This window comes from Euleptes europaea, chromosome 17 (genome assembly GCF_029931775.1).
Source record: "Euleptes europaea isolate rEulEur1 chromosome 17, rEulEur1.hap1, whole genome shotgun sequence".
NCBI classification, from domain to species: domain Eukaryota; kingdom Metazoa; phylum Chordata; class Lepidosauria; order Squamata; family Sphaerodactylidae; genus Euleptes; species Euleptes europaea.
Genome location: NC_079328.1, coordinates 33,146,976 through 33,170,837, shown reverse-complemented (window position 1 = coordinate 33,170,837; position 23,862 = coordinate 33,146,976). Strand labels below are relative to the sequence as shown.

At 42.6% G+C, this 23,862-nt stretch overlaps 1 protein-coding gene across 2 annotated transcripts in view; it reads left to right on the top strand.

The window, feature by feature from the left end:
* CDH8 (cadherin 8) overlaps positions 1-23,862 on the top strand; it is a 248,532-nt gene that overhangs the window by 170,811 nt on the left and 53,859 nt on the right. For both annotated transcript variants that reach the window (XM_056862985.1, XM_056862986.1), the window contains exon 7: positions 1,224-1,360. In XM_056862985.1, coding sequence (XP_056718963.1) covers positions 1,224-1,360 — 137 coding nt within the window. The remainder of the gene's footprint in view (positions 1-1,223; positions 1,361-23,862) is intronic.

Below are 23,862 nucleotides of genomic sequence, written 5' to 3'. Positions count from 1 at the left end.
TACCTGCGCATTCTCATTTGCAAGCTCGACTTTGCTGTCAGATCAAAGTTGTTTTGTTAGAAACCCATGATGTCAGTCCCGTAAAGCAATCAATCTCTCTGTTTTTGTTATTTTTTTTTGAGTCCTTTACCGGGAAAGCTAATTTGTTAACCAGCTATTGTCCGTGCCATTGCATTAAAACATAAGCAGTTGACACATTGACTTAATTAATCGCAAGTTGTGTTTCTTAATCTAAGAATGTTCGTTGTCTCTTGTTAATTTTTTTTTAAAAAAAACTAGTCCTGCCCGCTGAATGTATTGACAGAATTATCAGCAGCTGCTATGAAATACAACACAAGCTGTCCAATAAACGTGATGGATCGTCTAATTAACTCTTGATTCGCAGTAGTTTTTAATGCGATGCTACCTGCTGATCTCGTTGACTGCTCCCAACCTGCATGCTAAGAGCAGATAGCTAATTACTCCTCGGACTATAATTCTGTTTCCTGCCTCCCAGTCCATCATTTTTTGTCTTATAAATTATAGCACTATTGAGTTTTCTCAGATCTGCAGAGATTAGGTAACTGCTGCTTGCAATGGATTGCGGAGATGGACTAAGGATGCATTCGGGCCATACAAATGCCTTCATGTCTTCAGATTTATTGATACAGCATTAGCCAGTAAAAACACATGTGTCATTTATACAAAAGGCTTAAAAAAATCAGCAGTTCAACCCAAAAACATTCCTAGTTAACATTTCCAAATAATTTATAATAGACTAAAATTGACCAAATTATGATTTATCTAATTGCAATTGCCCAACATTAGGGGTCGAACTTTATATGCTATTGCACAAAATTTGGCTACCTGTTTTGCCATCTGGGCATTCCCTTCCCAGATGGAGACTCTTAACTCTCCCTTCATCTGAGCTGACTGTGATGTGGCTGAGCAGGGGAATGATTAACTTACAACGAGCTTCCTTGTAGAAAGAACACCTGAGCAAAACATGGTCTGTAGACTCCAATTCCCCCGACTTACAAGGGCACACCCATTCTGTTATCGGTAGCATCTTAAATCTGCCTTGTAAAATCGCTGAAGGTAAGGCGGAGCATCTCACTAGTGTAAAAGCTCTCCTTTGCTTGTTCATCTCTATGAATGATAGATATTCTGCTGGTGCTTGAATATATCTATTTCTGACAGGAGCCAATGCCTTCATGTAAATTTCAAGGATCTCTGTTTTGTAGGTTCTCCATCGATCGCAACACCGACCTTGAGAGGCAGTTCAACATCAATACGCAAGACGGACGGATAACGTTGGCGACCCCGCTGGACAGAGAAACCAGCACGTGGCACAACATCACCATTGTGGCAACAGAAGACAGTAAGTGGCTATAAATTGGCGTGTAGGTTCTCCTTTAATGATCGGGGAGTGTGTTTCTGTGTCCTGGTGGCAGTGCAATTAACAAACTGGCCAGAAACATGATTTATAATGTTGGCTGTGGGAAGGGCTTGGCGGCAGCATCTTTTGTGTGTGCAGACATTTCTGTTATGGTATTTATTTAGTCATTAAAAAATCAGATACATCACCAAATGGGAAGCATATCTGCAAGAAGTAGGATGGCACAGAAAACTCACTAAGCAATTATTTTAAGGCACAGATTTGTACCTTTGGCTAGGTAAAGATTTCTTCTCAGATGTATGAAGACTTTGACTTTTCTTTTTTTCTCAAAATAGTGAGTGCCTAATACATGGATGATCTAGTAGAAACCATCTCCCACCCAAAGCACAAGGTCCTGGCATAACTCAGAATGTAACCATCTGCAAGCACATAGGATTCTGTCCTATTAATGTCAGATTGCTTTCCTACAGCGTGGTGTAGTGGTTAAGAGCGGTGGTTTGGAGCGGTGGGCTCTGATCTAGAGAACCGGGTTTGATTCCCCAAAGTCCTTCCCCAGAAGCTCCACAGATGCTTGAATACACAACTCTGTATATGAAAACATAAAGCTCACAACATGAAAACAGCAAAGCAGGGATAAAATCCAACAAATGAAGACTGTCAACAGATAAAATACAGTCTAACAGCTTACACACTTATGTCTCTGCCCTGGACTCTGGAGATGATGGCTAACTAGGGTTGCCAACCTCCAGGTAATAGCAGAAGATCTCCTGCTATTACAACTGATCTCCAGCCGATAGAGATCAGTTCACCTGGAGAAAACGGCCACTTTGGCAATTGGACTCTATGGCATTGAAGTTCCTCCCCAAGCCCCACCCTCCTTAGGCTCTGTCTCCAAAACCTCCCGCCAATAGTGAAGAGGGACCTGACAACCCTATGGCTAACAGCTGGCAGCTGGGTAGGACTGGCCTGTAGACATCACGTTAATCAGCCATTATTTCTTATGGGGGTAGACCGGGCATCTCGAAGACTTACATGACCAGCAAGCCTTCCACCGAGTTACAATCCCTGCTGCTTCCATCAAAGATGGCACAGCCCTCCCCAACAGCAGAAAAATGGCAGAGAGGGCCTTGGACTCCCTCAAGGTCTGGCTGCCTAAGGAATTCTCCCTGGCACTGTCCCCAAAGCTATAGCTTCCTCCCTTTTGTACCTAAGGCATTTCTGTTTTGTCTTTGAATCAGTAATAGAATAATTTTATATCAATTTTAAAAAAGAGCAAGTGAGGTGTAGTGGAGAACCTGGAGAACTGGGTTTGATTCCCCACTCATCTATGTCAGCCCATGCGGAGGCAAGCAATGGCAAACCACCTCTTGCCTTGACTACTACTATTAAGACATTGAATTGAACTTGATCTCCAGGATGAAGTTACAGGCTAAAGAAATACACAGCTAGCTTCATGTGTCCAAGGGGTCTCTGTGTTTGTGATTTCGAACTGTATTGCCCCCCCCCCCCACATATCACATAGCAAGCTCCATTTGGAACTAATGCATCTTTCAAAATGAGTGTACCTGTGTGCGGGGGGAGGGAGGGGGGAGAAACTTTCTACAACATGACAAAATCTTTAGGCGCTCTTAAAATAACTCCTTTGGTTAAAAGTTGCTAAAACTATCAACCAGAACTCTGCTTCCCCCCATCCAATCCAAAGTCTTTCTCTACATAGAGAACAAAAATAACTGAACTTGATTGCCTTTTGTTTGCAAGATCTATTGTGTCAATGATCATCCAGATATTATGAGATGAATTATGACATTGAATGAATTCCATCTGATCTGAATGGCTACTCATACAAAATAAGGCATTTGTTTTAGTAGCTAAAAATAGAGGCCAGAATTTTATAATCAAGATTCAGGAGTAGTATTCTACTATAAGAGCCCGTAGAGAAGAGTTTGGGTGGTGTTTTTTTTTTGGGGGGGGGATGGTTGGTGGGGAGTATTACCACAATGCACACTTTCTTCCAAATATCTGGGACCTTGTTTTCCAGTATACAATATTTTAAAATTTATGTTCAGGAATTAATTTTACAAGAATAGAAGACTTTATAATATTAATTTGGCTGCAATGCTGTGAATGCAGAACATTCTCTGCCTGAGACTGCCAGTCTGAGTAGACAATACTGACTTTGATGGACCAAGGGGGGTTTGATTCAGTATAAGGCAGTGTTGGGAAGGGGCTGTGGCTCAGTGGCAGAGCCTCTGCTTGGCATGCAGAAGGTCCCAGGTTCAATCCCTGCCATCTCCAGTTAAAGGGCCTAGGCAAGTAGGTGGTGGGAAAAACCTCTGCCTGAGACCCTGGAGAGCCGCTGCTGGTCTGAGTAGACAATACTGACTTTGATGGACCAAGGGTCTGATTCAGTAGAAGGCAGCTTCATGTGTTCATGTGAGTTGAAAGAAACATCCATCTCCATCTCACTGCTCACAGATAGTAGGTCTCACAGTCTATACTTACCAGTATTTCCCCTTTAGAAATGTGTTGACAAAATTGAAGGTTCTTTTCAGTCTTAAAAAAATGGAAATGAACCTTGTATCTCATGGGTCTAACCGCCTTGTAACACTCTGTGGCCTAACCAACTCAACATATGAACCTGTGTTGTTATGGTTTCTCAAAGACTGTGTTAGTCAGAAATCCCTTTTCTCTATTCTTCATGACCTACTCAAATAAGATTGAGATACTGACAAAATGTTAAGCTGCTTTAGTAGTTTAGGGAACTGGTTTTTGTTTAGAAAATGGTGTAATTTAGAGCCACATTACATGCCCAGTGGAACTGTCCATTTGCATATGATAAGCATGCATATGGACATGCTTTCCACATGTATGATTTTATTATCTGTGGTAGTGATATCCATGGGTTTCTGGTTGCCCCAATTGGTATCCTGTATGGGACAAGATGGGTAGGTGGCATTAAATTCATTTGGGGCTTTTCACTACCTTTAAGAGTGTCTTGTGGAATGTGGAAAGTTGTGTTCTTCTGCAATTCACATGAACACATGAAGCTGTCTTATACTGAATCAGACCCTTGGTCCATCAACGTCAGTATTGTCTACTCATACCAACAGAGGCTCTCTAGGGTCTCAGGCTGAGGTCTTTCACATCACCTATTTGCTTTGTCCCTTTAATTGTAGATGCTGGGGATTGAACCTGGGATTGATCCTGGGACCTTCTGCATGCCAAAGAGATGCTCTACCATTGAACCACAGCCCCTTCGTAACAGCATTCTAAAGATGATTTGTGTTGGTGCTCTCACTGCCTTACAGCACATGTCTGAGGGTTGATGAGGTGGAGGTGCAACAGCAGTGCTTCTAGTTGATTCCCTAAAGGGAACGCGCGCAGGCTGGTGACTGACTGGGCAAACACCTTCAAAGCAGGGCCGCATAGGCTGCGACCACACCGGTAGAATTGCTAACCTCCAGGTGGTAGGTGGAGATCTCCCACTATTACAACTGATCTCCAGCCGACAGAGATCAGTTCACCTGGAGAAAATGGCTGCTTTGGCATTGAAGTTCCTCCCCTCTCCAAAACCCTGCCCTCTGCCCCCAAAATCTCCAGGTATTTCCCAACCCAAAGCTGGCAACCCTACACATCGGCACCCCTAGTAACCTCACCATCATGCCCAGAACACCTGACAGGGGCATGACAATGAGGGGGAACTACCAATCATGGGGTGGCAGCCACAGGGATCCAGACCAGGGAACATGAGAGCCAAGGAGCAGGGAGGGGAGGGGCCATGCAGCATAGGGTTGCTATCCTCCATGTGGGGCCTGGAGATCTCCCAAAATTACATTTGATCTCCAGAGTATAGAGATCAGTTTCCTTGGAAGATATGACAGCTTCAGAGGGCCATGCAGCATAGGGTTGCTATCCTCCATGTGGGGCCTGGAGATCTCCCAAAATTACATTTGATCTCCAGAGTATAGAGATCAGTTTCCCTGGAAGATACGACAGTTTCAGAGGGCAAAGTCTGTGGTATACCATAGTGTCTAGGAGAAACAGAAGTCCTAGCAATCTATCACAGCCTGCTAAGTAGCCTTCTTTCCACAAATGCCGCCCTCTCCAGGCGCATCTCCCAAATCTTCAGGAATTTCCCACTCAGGAGTTGGCAACCCTAATGCAGCACCAGGACACACCCGTGGCACACTCTCTGCCCTGATAAAGGGAGAAGACTACGCAAATTACAAGACTACACATGATGATATGAGGGGATATGATAACCATCTTCAAGTACTTGAAGGCCTGTCATATAGAGGATGGTGCCGAGTTGTTTTCTGTTGCCCCAGAAGGTCGGAACAGAACCAATGGGTTGAAATTAAATCAAAAGAGTTTTCATCTAGACATTAGGGATAATTTTCTATCAGAGCGGTTCCTCAGTGGAATGGGCTTCCTCTGGAGGTGGTAAAGTATCCTTCCCTGGAGGAGATGGCTAGATGGCCATCTGTCAGCAATGTTGATTCTATGACCTAGGCAGATCATGAGAGGGAGGGCATCTTGGCCATCTTCTGGACATGGAGTAGGGGATCACTGGGGGTGTGGGGGAGGTAGTTTTGAATTTCCTGCATTGTGCAGGAGGTTCTATTATTCAAATGAGGACAGAGGCAGCAGCACACAAAAAGGGGAAGGGAGCCCACCACACCACGTAACTGCCTGGACTTATCCAGATGTGTTTGAGGGTCATTTGTAAATATATTTAAAAACTCAAATCTCACCACGGAGAATCAATCCTACTATCTGAAACGCTCTGTGTTTACTTAGAAGTAAGTCCTGCTGGGTTCCTTGAGACTGCTGGGAACAGTGCATGGGATCGTGGCCTTGACTGAAAAAGGAGCAGTCCAAAAGCTTCTCTTACTCAGGGTGCTGAATACATTTTCTCATCATGTTGCAACTCTTGAATGAAAAGGGGATGCGTATGAACAGACACCGACAAGCAGACTCTCCCATTTATATGTATATGCTTTTTTTTTCCAATTAATAATTGCACTCTACCCTACGGATTGTGTTTTGTTGTCTGCTACAAAGGGAGACCGCCTTTTCTCCCTGTAACCCCCTGAAACACACTTGCTTTCCCCCCCTTTTTTTACTTGCAGACAGACTGCCAAGTGGAGTCTGCACACGCTACGTGCTCTGAACAAGGCTGTCGATTTTATTAGTATACTCTTTGTAGCATCTGGTGGAGATAAATCCAGTTCACAATCCTAGCAATGGGGAAATCCTTTTGTGCCTTTTCCGGGGTGTCCTTCTCATCCCTGCACACAGTGAGCAGCTCTCTCAGCTGCACTTTTTCTCAGCCATCCATAGAGGCTGTAACCAGTATGTAGGGAAAGATCCTGCCTGGAATGCTCTCTTGCCATTTTCATCCGCAGCCAGGGCTACCAAGAGCTACCATGGGCCCTGAGACACACAATTCTTTCTTGTATGTGTGCCATTCATAATCTACCTTCTCCACTCTCCTGACAAGGCAGTCTTCAGTGGCTCAGAATACATTCAGAGAAGCATACACCCAAGTTTTGCTGCTGTCATCTCCTTTTAAGACATGAAGCTGTCTTATACTGAGTTGAGCTGTCTGTCGAGGTGAATGTTGTCTACTCCAACTGGCAATGACTCTGCAGGTTCACAGATTAGAGTCTTCCACTTTACCTACTACCCAATTCTTTTAACTGGAGATGCCGGGGATTGAATTTAGGACCTTCTGCATGCATGATATGATAACCATCTTCAAGTGCTCGAAGGGCTGTTCTATAGAGGATAGTGTGGAGTTGTTTTCTGTTGTCCTGGATGGTCAGACAAGAACCAGTGGACTGAAATTAAATAAAAAGAGTTTTCGGCTAAACATTAGGAAGAAGTTTCTGACAGTTAGAGTGGTTCCTCAGTGGAACAGGCTTCTTTGGGAAATGATGGCCATTCTTTCTTTGGAGGTTTTTAAGCAGAGGCTAGATGGCCCTCTGTCAGCAGTGCTGATTCTGTGAACTTAGGCAGATCATGAGAGGGAGGCAGGAAGGGTTGTGTCAGTGTTTGGCTCTCATGGTCCTTTCTTACATGTCCAGGGTAATGCCGATTGCCACTTTGGGGTCAGGAAGCAATTTTCCTCCAGGTCAGGAATCCTGTTTTGTTGTTGTTGTTGTTGCCATCTTCTGGGCATGGAGTAGGGGTGACTGGGGGTATGGAGGGAGAAGTAGTTGCGAATTTCCTGTGTTGCACAGGGGGTTGGACTAGATTACCTTGGTGGTCCCTTCAAACTCTATGATTCTATACAAAGTAGAATGCTCTAACACTGAGCCACAGTCCCTCCCATGAATGTCTGGAGCATACAAAGCTGCCTTATTCCAAGTCAAACTGTTGGTTTACCAAGGTCAATATTGTCATCTTCTTAGCTGAGCCCATGTCTTTGTCTGGTGACTTCTCTTGGCATGTGTGGGCCCCACCATCAGGCCCACCAAGAAAGCATCAAACCAGACATCCCGAGCCATTAAATTAAGCATGAGACAATGTTATTAGTCACAATGAGATACTTGATATGAACCTTGAGTGAGCACTATTGAGTAAGGTACCACAATGACAAAAGAAACAAAAAGGGCAGCTAGATTTGAGTCCAGTAACACCTTAGAGATCAACAAGATTTTCGGGGTATGAACTATTGAAAGTCAAAGCTCCCTTCCTCAGAAACAAAGACAGTGAAATAAAGTAAGTGAAAAAAGGTAACAAAAAGAGGATAACGGGGAAGAAGAAGAAGAGTTGGTTTTTATATGCTGACTTTCTCTACCACTTAAGGAAGAATCAAACTGGCTTACAATCACCTTCCCTTCCCCTCCCCACAACAGACACCCTGTGAGGCAGACAGGGCTGAGAAAGCTGTGACTAACCCAAGGTCACCCAGCTGGCTTCATGTATAGGAGTGGGGAAACAAATCCAGTTCACCAGATTAGTGTCTGCCACTCATGTGGAGGAGTGAGGAATCAAAGCCGATTCTCCAGATCAGAGTCCACCACTCTTAACCACTACACCACACTGGCTTCCCAGTGTGTGTGTGGGGGGGGGGGGGCGGAACCAGACAATAAAATGCAATGTAAAAATACTTTCATTTAACATGAGATGACATTTAATATGAGATGACATTTCATAGTCATTTAATATGAGATGACAATCATGCCTACCCCTGTTTCTGCATATGGGCACCTTGGCCAATGCTGAACCAGTTTACATGTTCATCCCAGTCAATCACAAGAGGTGATATATAAGCCACTCCATCGTTATGTTGTGTAGCTGGGTAGATTGGAGAGAGGACTCGTTTGATGCTAAGCAGTATCAAGCAGTTGCTTGAGCAGCATGTAGGCCGAAGGAGATTGAGGCTTAATGGGCTCTTGGCACTCTTTTATGAGCAGGCTAGGATAAACAACGATGGCAGTGACGTTGCCCAAGTTTGGAGCCAGGAGTTTACCACTGTCTGCGTCTGCGTTAACAATCCTGGACCTTCTTGGCGGTCTCCCATCTAAGTTCTAACCAGGACCAACCCTGCTTAGCTTCCGAGATCTAATGAGATCAGGCCAGCCTGGGACATCCAGATCAGGGCAAGAATACGGTTCTTAACAGAAGTGGAACCTTTGTTTAAAAGTAGTTGTTCAACTTTCTTATAGATCCCCACAAATCTTGTGTTGAAACAGAACAAGCCTTTCCGTAGACTGTAGTGTGGCAATTCTTTCACATTTGAATGCTGTTCTGCACATTGTGTACACTTAAGACTGGGTGGGTTTTTTTGTTTGTTTGTTTTAAGTGCAAGCTTCAAGTTAGGAGCACGACAAGCTCTTATTTGTTTTTTAAAAGTCCTTGTTTAAGAAGAAGGTTACAATGCTCCAGGAAATTCTCCTCTTACAAGCCCCACTGAAATGGATAGGAGCTATGCTGGAATGGTACAAGCTTTTGTGTTAGAGCAAAATAAGGCAATTAATAGATTGACTTCAAGTGCCACAATTCTCATGAATTGTTGCTAGCATCATGTCATGGCTTTTACAAAAAAACGACCTGTGTGACATCTTTTAATTTCACCACAAAGTGTGAAGGGAGGGGGGAATAAGTTCGTTCTCAGACCTGCACCTATGATTATTAACTTGCTTCAGATCTTGCTTACACCAGGGGAATGGAAACTTGGTAACACTGGCAATTCCATTTGAATTGTGTGAAAAGATGGAGGCTTCCGAATCAAGCAACTATTTTTTTTAACTATAATGGAACTTAAGTATTTTTAAATATGATCCCAACCAGTAGGCATCATGTGATCCACAGCATTTATCACCATAGAAAGACTATTTTTCTGTGGAGAGACGGTGAAAATAATGATACCAAATGGAGCCATGTGTTTGAATTCCTGCTGGTTAAACTTTCAGGCTTTCCACCATAATTATATTACATTTGCAGTGAAACAAAGGCTGGAATGCACGGTGCATCCGGAAAATCTTTGCTTAGCTGAAAGGGAATGATTATTGTGTGTGTGCGCGCGCGCACATGCATAGATTTCAGAGATGGGTTCATTGTGCTGGACAACGTTTGCAGCAAAGTGCTGTGATATTTTAATTGTGATTTATACTTGTGAGAAGTAAATTCCGGCCATGGAACAAATTGTTCTTGCTGAACGTGTGAGAAATATAATCATTAGAACTGATAAATGGCAATCTCAACAAATTATCACTGAATATTTATCAAGTGTTTTAAATTACTGGAGAGTCGGGAACATAGCACACAGGATGGAGATCAGATGGTAATCTCACACTTGTCACAATTAAATTGCTACTGAGTCTTGAGGAATATAGAAGTTCTGGTCCACAAAATGTCTCTTGATGCTAGGGCTGCCAACCTCCAGGTGGTGGCTGGAGATCTTCTGGGATTACAACTGATCTCCAGGTGATAGAGTTTAGTTGCAGTCACACAATTCCAACATGACTTATAGTAATGGAGGCCCGGTTCTGAAACCAAATCAGTTTAACGGTCATCTATTTCTTTGGTGTCTTATTTCATGTTGTATCACAGAACATGTTGTAAGTCTAGCAACTGAGCAAAAATACACTCCCACCCCCAGTCATTTCCCCCCCTCTTTGGCAGCTATACTGATACGAAGCATCACATTGATTTTGTAAGACAAAATAGTTTGCACAAAAGGACTTTGACCTCACTTCAAAATTGTTCTGAAGTAGCAACTTGGGGTGTATGAGAGAAATTCTGTTATTAAAGTACAGCAAAAGGGAATAGTGAAAATTATTGGCCCTGTGAATTGATTCCTTCATGTTTCCTTAAAAAAAGAAAAAAGAAAGAAATTGTATCCAGCTTCACTCTAGGGAAAAGACCCTCTGTGAGCTCAGAGTGATATTAAACCAGTACATAAAGAGGATCAAGCTCCAAAGGGAGCTGGCTTGTTGGCCGATTGACCTTTTCATATCTTAGGGGCATGCCTTTTGTGTTTAGAATATATTTAAAAAGTCAACTGTGTCCTTTGTCAGGAACCATGCTTTGTAAATGGCAAGGAAGGGGAACTGTGCATCATTTAAAATATGGTAAAGTCAATCTCTAATTGAGAATGAAAAATGGCATATGTTAAGCTGACCTTACCCTGACCTGGATGGCCCAGGCCAGCCCTGATTAGTACTTGGATGAGAGACCTTTAAGGAAGTCCAGGGTTGCTATGCAGAGGCAAGCAATGGCAAACTACCTCTGTTCGTCTCTTGCCTTGAAAACCCTATGAGGGGTTACCATAATTCTACTACCAGATGATGACACTTACCACCACCAAACTGAACTTGGAGGTTTAGGGTGCTCAATATCTCATAGAGAAATTAACTAGGCAACCACAAATTTATTCATTTACTTCACTTATACCCCACTTTTCTCCCCAGTGGGACCCAAAGTGGCTTATAACGTTCTCCCCATCTCCATTTTCTCCACAGCAATCCTGTGAAGGTAGGATGAGCCAAGAGTGTGTGACTGGCCCAAGGTCACCCAAGAAACTTATTTGGCAGATTGGGGATTCAAACTGGGGTCTTCTAGTCTGACAGGCTGACCACTACACCACAGTGTATAATCACCAGGTAATAACCAGGGCTTACCCTGCTTAGTTTCTGAGATCTGATGAGATCATACTAGCCTGGGCCATCCGTGAGCCAGCGTGGTGTAGTGATTAAGAGCAGTGGTTTGGAGTGGTGGGCTCTGATCTAGAGAACCGGGTTTGATTCCCCACTCCTTCACATGAGCGGCGGAGGCTAATCTGGTGAACTGGATTTGTTTCCCCACTCCTACACGGGAAGCCAGCTGGGTGACCTTGGGCCAGTCACACTCTCTCAGCCTCACCTACCTCACAGGGTGTCTGTTGTGGGGAGGGGAAGGTGATTGTAAGCCGGTTTGATTCTCCCTTAAGTGGCAGAGAAAGTCGTCATATAAAAACTAACCTCCTCCTCCTCCTCCTCCTCCTCCTTCTTCTTCTTCTTCAACCAAGTCAGGGTGTGATATTGTTAATAAAGGTAAAGGTCCCCTGTGCGAGCACAGGGTCATTCCTGACTCATGGGGTGACGTCACAACCCGACATTTTCTAGCCAGACTTTGTTTACGGGGTGGTTTGCCAGTGCCTTCCCCAGTCATCTTCCCTTTAACCCATCAAGCTGGGTACTCATTTTACTGATCTCGGAAGGATGGAAGGCTGAGTCAACCTTGAGCCGGCTACCTGAAACCAACCTCCGTGGGGATCGAACTCAGGTCGTGAGCAGAGCTTAGACTGCAGTACTGCAGCTTACCACTCTGTTCCACGGGGCAGCTACACAAATCATGATGTGGTCCAATCACCTGAATTTGATCTCCATCCCTGCCTACTGATGAAGTAGATTCTTGTCCTCTAAACTGAATACTGTTGAATTTTTAAGGTGAGATACATAGGAATCTTACCTCTACAGCCAAAATCAACATCTCATTTTGAAAAAAAATGCTATGAAAACCAGATATGAAAGAAACTAATTAGATGGAAAGAAAACATTAAGTATTTTCAAAAAAAATGTTTAGTTGATTTCTCAAGTCACCCACTCCAGGATAATTCCATTGATTGTAATGGCACTCTTCCAGATGAAGTGGCTTTTGAGGACTGCATCTTAAAAATATGTTATGCTGTTTTATTTTCCAAACTAGGTTTGCACTTTCTGAAAATAGAGTGAGGCTTTATTGAAAAGTTTGCCATTGTTATTTTTTTACAATGAAAGCAGTGAATATAGCCAAAAAACATCTAACCAACAGAGCAATGATTGAAATCAGAGTTGTGTGTATGTGTGTGACGATGATGATGTCACAGCAGTATGTAGCAAGTCCAACTAGGCTATATGACATCACTGAGGTCATGGAAAAGTCAATGCAGAATAAAGGTAATGCTTCCTCTTGGGGTGCAGTGGACACTTTTGTTTGCTTTTGAGGTTACCCCCCCAAAAAAAAATTCCAGGAGGAGGATTATTTTTGTTACTGATGAAATTATTCATGAAAACTGAAGTCCCACCATTTTATTTTTGGTTCAGCTTTAACTGAGACACGTATTTGCTTCTTGGAAGAGTATGCATCCCGTAAAAAAAAAAAAAAAAGGATTGCTTTTTCACCAGTTCACCAGATTAGCCTCCGCTGCTTGTGTGGAGGAGTGGGGAATCAAACCCAGTTATCCAGATCACCCCTCCAAACCACTGCTCTTAACCACTACACCATGCTGACAGGCGGACACTTCTTGGGTTGAAGACAACCAGCATATGTCCATACAACAACTGTGTTCCTGGAATTACCTGACAGTAAAATATAGCTCCACAATTTGGTCTGCAGCCTGACAGATAACATCTAAGTGAGTTTTTATGCTTTTGGCTTTAAGTGCGCAATTAATATATTTTTTTTCATTTAGTTCTAATGTAAGAAATTCATGTATAGCTTTTTCCCCTTCAGATCTTTAACTTTCATAACATGTAGAAAAGGGCAAGAGTCCAGTAGCACCTTAAAGACTAACAAAAATATTTTCTGGTAGGGTATGAGCTTTTGTGAGCCACAGCTATCTGAAGAAGTATCTGAAGAAGTGAGCTGTGGCTCACGAAAGCTCATACCCTACCAGAAAATATTTTTGTTAGTCTTTAAGGTGCTACTGGGCTCTTGCCCTTTTCTACTACTGCAGACAGACTAACACGGCGACCCACTGTGAATTTTCATAACATGTATTCACAAACACGACCTAAGAGCAATTTCATTACTCAAGCTCAAAGGTTCTCCATTTCAAAATTTCCACAATTGTCTACATATAACAATTGAATACATCCCTTCACAACCCACACTGTGTTTGTTCCATTTCAGTCTCAACAGAAGAAAGAATAAACTTGTGTGCTATTTCTGTCGCTCCACGCTAAGCCACCCATGGTTTCCATCCTAGCTTTAATTCTAGAGTGAAACCTTAAACCTTATGATTGTTAATGGATTGATGTAACAATAGTTAATATAAATGGAAATGGAGTGTAGTTGTGAGCCTCCTGAATAGATTATGCCATTGACAAAGACATAATGAAGGCTGGGTTGGGCAAGGGAAGTACGTCATTCGACCTGGGTAACCATCGACTTCCCCCTCGTTTATGTTTGAACTCTCCTTTTCATAGATCAGAACTGTAACAATGGCCTCCTAAATTATATAATGCTTGTGTACCACACATTGTGTGTTTTACAAATAATGAACAGATACAGCTGATGTAAAGGGGGGAAATGGAAGAAGAAGAAGAAGAAGAAGAAGAAGAAGAGTTAGTTTTTAATATGCTGAATTTCTCTACCACTTAAGGAAGAATCAAACTGCTTATAATCACCTTCCTTTCCCCTCCACACAACAGACACCCTGTGAGGTAGGTGGGTCTGAGAGAGCTCTAAGAGAACTGTGACTAGTCCAAGGTCACCCAGCTGGCTTCAGATTAACGTCCGCCACTCATGTGGAGGAGTGGGGAATCAAGCCCGGTTCTCCTGATTAGAGTCCACCACTCCAAACCACCACTCTTAGCCACTACAACACACTGGAATCAGAGCCTCCCACCTCCTTGTCCAGATAAAGGATCCATTCAAAACCATCCAATACCCTGAATGAGCAAAGGTTCTGTCTGTCTGACTCTCAGACTCCAGAAACTATCCAACTTTTTCTTATTTTCTTGTAGGCTGTACACAAAGTTGAAAGTGTCTTTGCTTACCCCCATTTGAGTGTCCATTCTCAGTCTTTCTAGAATCTACTGTAGGGTTGCCAGCTCCAGGATGGGAAATACATGGAGATTTTAGGGGTGGAGCCTGAGGAGGGGGATTGGGGAGGAGAGAGTTCAGTGGGATATAATGCCATAGTGTCCACCTTCCAAAGTGACCATTTTCTCCAGGTGAACTGATCTCACTCTTGAAAATAAGTTTTAATCCCAGCCACTACCTGGAAGATTGGCAAACCTCGACTACTGTCAGCTTAATCTTCTGTTATGTAATAACAAAGGTATTACCCTGACAGCTGACATTTACATAACTGTGGCTCTGAAGCTTCCAGATAGTTGTTTAAACCCAGGTTGATTGTTACTCTGGAAACCTAACCTTCTATTTCGTTTGAGAACGGCTTATAAATTTAGATTTATTGTTAGTCGAATGGTTATTGTAAATTGTGAAGACAATAGGTATGTTTAGCTTAGGGGGCTAGTTTTGTATTTTACCTTAAACCCTGTATTTATATTATTATACACTTTATATAACTTTGTATTATCTAAAAGCTTATGAGCTGTATAGGCACAGGTATTAATAAATGGAATCTATAGGTGCTTTACGGTTTCTGGCAAATTTGTTACTCTTGTTTTCTGTCCAAATGCTAGGTGTTCCAGAGATGCTTACTGAAGCATTCTTTAAGTTTTTTTTTTTTTTTTTTGCCCTCAAGATGGAAGCATACATTATCAGAAACTCAGGGCTACCCTTTTTCATTAGCAGTCCTGTATAAAAGTCTCTTATCCCCCTCTGAAATATGTAAGGGTGTAACTGTGCTTAAAATTGCACTATATATTATGTTGATTTTATTGAAAAATAGCCTGTGGTTATAAAAGTTATATCAATAGATGCTTGCAACTAGGAGTTTGCACCATTTTTTTGCCAGTGTTATTCAGATTCAGGTTTAATGGACCTGAAAATTTTCAGAAAATCCCAAAAAAGCCAAATCCCCATACTGATATAGGGCTTTTTTGGATTTTTTTCAGATAGTGAACTTTTTGGGTCTGTTATTGTAAATGCGGAATCTTTGCGGAGCTTTTGAGGGGGGGGGCAGTTTATAAGGTAGAGGCACCAATTTGCAGCACAGATGTTGGTGAGTCTCCTTACAAGAACCCCTGAGTTTGGTACAGATTGATTTTATTGATCCCCATTTCCTACATTTTGGGGGACAATCTTCAGCAGCCTTGGGGGGGGGGGTTGTGTAAGGAGACTCAGCCCCGCAAAGTTTCCCCATTGACTAATATGGAGCCAGGCAAGAACCCCCCCCCCAAGTTTGGTACAGATTGGGTTGGGGGTCCAATTGTATTGAACACCAAATGGAGGGAAAACTGGAGAGCAATAAAACTGGAGCCCCTGACCCAAACTTTACCAAACGTGTGGGTCTTTCAAGGAGATTCACCAGCAACAATGCTGCAAATTTGGTGCCCATACCTTAAAAACAAAAAACAAAAAAAACACTCAAGTCCTCGCATTTTGCCTCCATAGAAGCCTGTGGGAAATCCCGAAAAGCTGGAAAACAAAGCTGAAAAATTCCAGCTTTTTCCAGCTCCAGTACAATGGAGCCTTTTTTTTTCTGGATTGGATTATCCTACTTACAACTCTAAAACTCTGTAGTCTTTAGACACTCATGTGCTGCCCTCTCTTAGACTGTCCATTTGACAACAGTTAGGTGTGTGGGCTTTGGAATGGCTTACCAGAATGGGTTCTGATCCCATCTTTACTCTTTTTATTCAGGAAGACACGTAAAAGTTTTACTTTAAAGGGCTGTTGGTGGAGGACCAGTTGTTTTTGTAGATCTGCCCATGGGGTTTCTGCCTCAGGTGTTGTTTTTATCTTGTTATCTGATGGTTTTATTGTTTAATTATACATTTGCAACTCGTTGTTTTGTTAGCCACCTTGAGCCTAAAGAGATAAGGTAGGATATCAATATATGGAATAAATCAATAGAGCCCAGTGTTTTGCAGTATGCAGAAGATGTTCTTAAGACATCCAATTCAGTTCTCTCTAAGTTGATCAAGATCAGGTCAACATCTGGATGGGAGAAAGTCTTGGGACCACTATGATGTGCTCATCACAGAAGCAGGATGAAAAAGTAATAGATTTTTACATGAATTATGTCCTTTGTATCAACGTAGACTCAGTGCATTTGTCTAACCTTCACCACCATGCATCACTGGCTTGCCACACCTTTAGTAATGGCTGGCACTGGTGAAGCTTCTGGATAAGCTTAGAACATTGCTAAATGTACCAATTTGTGGAACTGCACTAGTGCAGATAATTTCATATGCTGTTTTTAAATGTTAGGGATCAGGGCTGTGTCAGCTACTGAAAGGTGTCTTTGTAGCTCACAAGCTAGCTGTTTTAGAGAAATGGGTAGAAGGTGGCCAATTCAGCAATGCTAAAAAGACTTATAGTACTGGGGGGGAAGACACATTGTTCATCCACAGCAGAGGCAAGTTCAGCCAAAATCTATCATCACTGTGGACCAAGATTGGCTGGACCCTGTTTTTGTCTGAATGAAAATATAACCTGCCACTTTTTAACATGAAGCACCTTCCCAAGTGATTGTGATTTCTCCCAATATATAAATTCTCACAACACTTGCATAATTCATGATTAAATCTTTTGAAAATATGCATGTGAAAATCTCAAGCCAACTTTAAAATGCTTGCTTTTAAACACAGCATTTCCCAACTGCATTCTTCAAAGACTTCTAAAATGATAATGAAGTAAAACTTCCCCTTATGAAAGGGCACCTTGAAAAAATTAGTAAATACTGGCATAAGATTCGGGTGAAACAGCAAGGTAGTAAAGTTTGGAAATGACAACCAATTAATGGATTGAAAACCCAAACTGACGGTGAAGTCATTGAAACCCAACTTTTCCAAACCAATGAATTACTCCCTCGCCTTCATGTGAGCTTTCTTTCAATGTGATCCTGAAGGGGGGGCAATGGATAGGCGGGGCAAGACCCCTATGCCTGTGTCCATGCCATTTGCACCGTTCAAACTGGCATGGACACTGGCTTAGAGCCACTTACCCCACCCCTACTGGATTGCGGTGGCAGTGCGACCCTCTGATGCTGGTGGATCCTCCCACCGGCATCCTCCTGGTGCAAGTCCCCACACCAGTGTGCCAGGAGACATTCCTGGGGTGTTCTGGGGGCAGAGCTGCCATTAGGCATCTTCCAAACCCCTTTTGCCCCAAGAACACCTCCCGGGATGGAGGCTGTCCCGCACCACCTTTGCAAGCTCGCTTTCCCCTATAAGGGAAATGCCTTTACCCCCTATTTTTGTTTTGGAAAAAAGGCTTCCCTTCCATCCATGATGGCCAGCAAGCCTCTGAGGAGGCTTCTCAGATGTGCTGTACCGGCCGCCGCAGTTCACCCCCTCCCCCCCCCAGGAATGCACTGATAATCTCCTAAATTTTCAGTCTAGGAGCCATCAGTTAATCATTTTGGAAACAATTTCTTAGTCCCCAAATTCTGAAATACATCGATGTATATATATATTTTTCTCCCTGTAAAGGGTTGTCTGTAAATTAAACATGTTCAGCAGCTGGAATTTCATCCCTTCACTTAAAAGTACACTCAAACTGTCAAAGTTTGAGCTGAACCAGAAAACACGTGCAGTTATTTTATATCCTTACTTGATAGGTTCAATAGAAATGCTGTAGTTGCACACTGACAGAATTTAACTTTAAGAAGGCGATGGACCATGAAACAGTGCCCCCAGTTTCAACTCCGTGTACACATAACCAGATAACTCACTCTTTGTCCTTTTCCTCTGCATACAACTAACATGGGATTTTGGGAGTCACCAGAGTTCTAGAATTCACATAAGGCTATAACCAAGGTGGGATAGTTGGTGCCCTGGGTCCCTGACCCAGTGGAGTACTGTTTCAACCTTTTCCAGAATTATTTACAAGGTCAGGTTTTAATTTGTGGCATGACCGTTGAGCTTGTTTTGTATCACAAAGAACATTTCTGCTTTAAAAGCTTCCTTTGCCTTTATGACTGCAAAAAATAATAATAATAATGCAGGATGCTTAAAGAAAATAATGCGGGAGGTCACAAGGGCATTTATGTCCTCATTAAATATTTGTCTGCCCCACTTCGAACTAGGGTTGCCAGCTCTCCTGTTATGGTGGGAGACCTCCCGCTAGCAGCCCGCTTTTCCTGCCCCCACTTGAAACAGCAGTGGAAGAAAAAGAAACAAAAAAGAAATCACTGCTGTACCAGCATCATGACATCAATTCCGGGGAAAACACAGAAGTGATGTCGCACCTCACTAGGAATCGCCAGAAAATCTATGGTTTCGCCATAGAGTTTCCAGTGATTCCTAGAGAGGTAAGATGTCACTTCTGTATTTTTTTTCCAGAAATGTTGTCACACCATCACCAGTCTTCCCCCAAGCCCCCCCCCCACTTCCACCAGTCTTCAGTCTGGCAACTGTACTTCTAACAGTGCTCAAAATGGCTTGCAACAATTGGTTACCAGCTACAATGGAATTCTGACATGGGGCGGTTGGGCAAACCACAGAATGGGTGCCACAGGAGACAGATCCAACCACAAAATGACAGGAAGTGAGGTCATGCATAAGTCTAATAGTAACTCTTTGACATTTCAGGCAGAAGCTCGGTTTGGCAGGTTGCCTTTTAAAATAAATATATTGTTCAAAAATATTTTCTTGCATATACACATGGTAATGCCAGGAAGATCCTTGTGCTGTGGTGGCAGCTGTCGCTGAAGCAACTTTCAAAAAAAAAAAAAATTTGCGCAGATCTCCCGTGGCCATTGGAAGCCCTGCTGGGCAAAACCCCCAGGTAGCCCCGCCCACTTTCTAAAAACACTTGCCGGTGCCAGGAAAGGTGTCAACGGGAGCCAACTTGGGGCCACCTTCTGTACACCATTTTTATGCCACTTGTATGCAATTGATACCTTTTTTTAAAAAAAAATGGATAGAACCTGTGGCAGAAAACGTGAATTTCGTAGTGGCATGCTTAGTTAACACCTGCTCAAGGACAAAGTTACACAGTACCAAAACAGTGCATTTATTCTTGTGTAATTCATTGTCTCAACTGAAGACTGAAAACCTACAGGATGGCTTTATGTTTTCTGTCAACCAGCCAAAAATACTTTTTATGGTTTACCAAGAATATAAATACAGTAACTGAACTGACACGCTGTGCATTTCTCTACAGGAAAAAAGGTTATCTTTTGATTATGAAATATGTGATTGTGTTGGAATATAACACAAGAGCCACTTAAAATGGAGAAGTCGTACAGCAGAATTAGCCATTTTTCCCAGTTGCACATTTATTATCATGTCACAGATCGTTTGTTCTTTCCTTTACCTTTTCCATCTTTGTTTTTCTTTCACTGAAAAAAACAAAACCATAACTGCTAATGCAATAATTATTACAGAGGATTTGTTCTTTTCTCCCTTTACACACACACACACACACACACAAAACTTGTAGAATTGATTTTCATTTAAATATTAGCAGATTTCAGTACAATCATTTCTTCTCTTGGAGAGAGGGGAGAGGAGTGTCACTGAGACATCTGTTTAAGTGTTTTAAGGAATTCAGTGTGTCATTCCGTCGGTTCATGAGAACGAGGAGTCGATCTTGAATCTGTCACTGACAACTTTCATTTCATAAAATAATTGTTACTATTTGTCAGCGGTGTCGCAATTTTCTTACAGAACAAATTCCTCTACATCTCTCATTTTACTAATTTTCATGATAATCCTACGAGGAGGTAGGCTTTATTAACCTCATGTTACCAACAGGGAATGGATGAGAAAAGACAGTACCTTGCTTAGAGCTCCACAGAATCGAAATGAAAGTCAGTCAATTCTTCTTTTCATCACACTTTAAGAAAGATGTTAGAACTGGTTCAGGGGAGGGCAATGAAGATGTTTGGGGGTTCTTGGAAGACCTGGACTCCAAGCTCTTCTTGGCAATGAAGCAAATTGAGTGATCTTGGACCACCCATAATCTCTCCGCCTCAACCACCTAACAGTTGGGAGGATAAAATGGAGGACATTGAACTCCTTGGAGGAGGGGTGGGGGAACTGTGATCGATTATTTCACATAAAGTATCCCTTTGCCCATTGCATCTCACTGATTCTGTCTTTGCTTCAGGCAGAAAACAGGATTAATCTTACTAGATTTTGTATTTGACCTTGTCTCATTCCCCACCTCACTTGTCCCCTTCCATCCCTTGGGACATTTGTCTACGCAGGTCATGGTGAGCATTCAGGATTTTAAGCAGACCCTTCTCCCAGACAGTTGAAACAGGGTCAGACTGTTTATTAAACTCTAACTTAACATTAAGGAGTTGTATCAGGTAGTAGGTGATGTGAAAGTGATATGTGAAAGACCTTTACCTGAAACGCTGGACCGCTGGCCCAGACCAATGTTCTGACCCAGTAGAGGGTAGCTTCATGTGTTCACCTGTGACCCTCACAGATTGTGTCTTATGTCTGTTATATCTGTCACGGCCCTAACTCCATCTGTCTTTCCTATGGCTCCAGCTCTATAGAAAGGACTCCCTGAAGAGGTCACATTGGCCCTTTTCTAGAGGTTGAGGGAAATGGCCCTATCTAAAAGGGCTTTTGATACTGGATGATCTCTGATCACTGTTGCCGTACTGTTATTGCCCTCTTGAAGCTGTGTAATAATAGTTCATAGAGAGCCAGGGTGGTGTAGTGGTTAAGAGCAGTGTACTCTAACTTGGAGAACCAGGTTCGATACCCCACTGCTCCACATGAAACCTGCTGAGTGACCTTAGGCCAATCACAGTTCTTTCAAAACTCAGCCCTCGTGGAGGCAGGCAATGGCAGGCAATTTAACCGCCTCCAACTGTTTCTTGCCTTGAAAACCCTATGGGGTTGCCATAAGTCAGCTGTGATTTGACAGCACCTTCTACCACCAATAATTCATGAGAAAAAAAAGGGAAAGATTCTGAGAACGAAAATGGGCTGTAGCATCATTGTCGTCTGTTTAAAAAAGAAAGATTGCACTACTTTGACAAAGTTGAGGGAAGGACATTTGTTAATTTCTAGAAAAGGAATGAGGGGTTGGGAAAGTGTGAAGTGGTAAGATTTGTATGACTGGCGAAATGAGAATGGGTTTGAAGAGCAAGTTGTTTCTTTCCCTGCCCCCCCCCCCATTGAACAACATCTGTATCCTGATAGCATATATTTCAGATATTTGAACACTGAGGCGCAGGCAATTCCTGGCACTGATAAAAATGAAAAGTTAGAACCTTGATTTCTGAGACTGAGCCCATACTTTATAACATCTGTTAGATGAAATTTGGTGCATTTGTTTATGGTATGCAAAAAAAAAACACGCTTGCAGCTAGAAAGCAAACAATTAATTGCTATGATGAGATCTGGCAGGTGGAGTATCAATCACTTGAAAAATGATAACTGTCAATTAAAACTGTCACAGAAAGTGTGATCTAGTTGACCCCCAAAGTGTTCCTGTTTAAAATAACATAAAAAATTGTTCTCAGTTTTGTACATCTTCATACTCCATGTAGAACATATAGATTTTCAGAATATAAGCTTTTGGGACTGAAAGCTTTCTCCATTGGATACCAACGTACGTACCCTCTGAGGCATATTCCTTGTATTCATCAATATTAATGAGATAAATTGCCTTAATAATCCCCTTACCCCATTTGAATGTTGTTTCTAATTTGAAGTATTTCACACTGATTGTGTTGGGGTCATATGTATCCCCACTAGCGTTGGGTAAGAGAATAAGTGAAATGTACACATAGGGTGGGATTGTCCATATTATAGTTTCTTAATTTCCCCCCAATTTTCCTTTCCTTTACTGCCAAACAGAAACACTTAGCAAAGTATACTGTTATTTCTCCTCTTTGCAGTTGGTGTCATGCTCAATGGAGAAAAAAAATACATTTTGTGATCCATTTGACTCCCACACCAAATTCGTAAAAAACATATTGTTGTTCTTATGAGGACTTTGTAAATATTTGTTTTATGCTGCTGGTGGAAAGTGTTGTCAGGTCACAGCCAACTTATGGCGACCCCGTTGGGTTTTCAAGGCACAGGACAAACAGAGGTGGTTTGCCACTGCCTACCTCTGCCATTGCCTACCCCTGGCCTTCCTTGGTGGTCTCCCATCCAAGTACTACCAGGGTTGATCCTATTTAGTTTCTGAGATCTGACAAGATTGGGCTAGCCTGAACCATCCAGGTCAGGGCATTCGTTTTATAGCATGTGTGTGTAAAGCATATATTTGTACGTTTGAAGCACCTCTCTGCCTCCATGCTAGATGGATGGCTGAGCTTCTGTAAAATCTAGAATTCTGGGGAGTGAGCTAGTAGGTTTTTGCCATTGCTTATACCAGTCACAGCAGCATCCAGCTAAGTGCATGAGTCAGAAGCTCTTGTTTGCAAGCTTTTGAATTATTCCACCCAGACATCAGAAACAGTAGGGCAGTGATGTCTAGGGTGGCCAGGTCCCTCTTCACTACCAGCAGGAGGTTTTGGGGGCGGAGCCTGAGGAGGCCGGGGTTTGGGGAGGGGAGGGACTTCAATTCCATAGAGTCCAATGGCCAAAGCAGCCATTTTCTCCAGGTGAACTGATCTCTGTCGGCTGGAGATCAGTTGTAATAGCAGGAGGTCTCCAGCTAGTACCTGGAGGTTGACAACTTTCGTGATGTCATGAGGTATATGAGAGTTTGGGGGGGCATTAGCTCAACAGAGCAGCATTGTGAATCATGGCCTTGGATGCCACACATTATTTTCAGTGCTCCTTTAGGAAACCAAGTCCAAAATTTTATCCATTTTTGGAATGTCAAAGCTCAGTATGTGCTAACAAAGCAGGGGGCATCTAATGCCAAATATTATGTTGGTATTCTACCAAATGGATTATACACATATCAGGACGAGCTGCTCCATTAGTAGGTGCAAATTAGGTACTCAGCAGCAAATTAAAGTGGCAGGAAGAAGACAAATTAACAGTAGAGCAAAGACTAAACTGTGACATTTGGATTTGGTCCCCAAAGAGAATTTGCAAAAGAGGGGGGCAATCAAACGGCCTGCGGAGTTATCAAACTACAGAAAATGGGATGAAGGAACACACTCATTCCCACACACAAACATGGCCACACTGCAGACAGCACAATTGCAAGGGGGCAAATGTAGT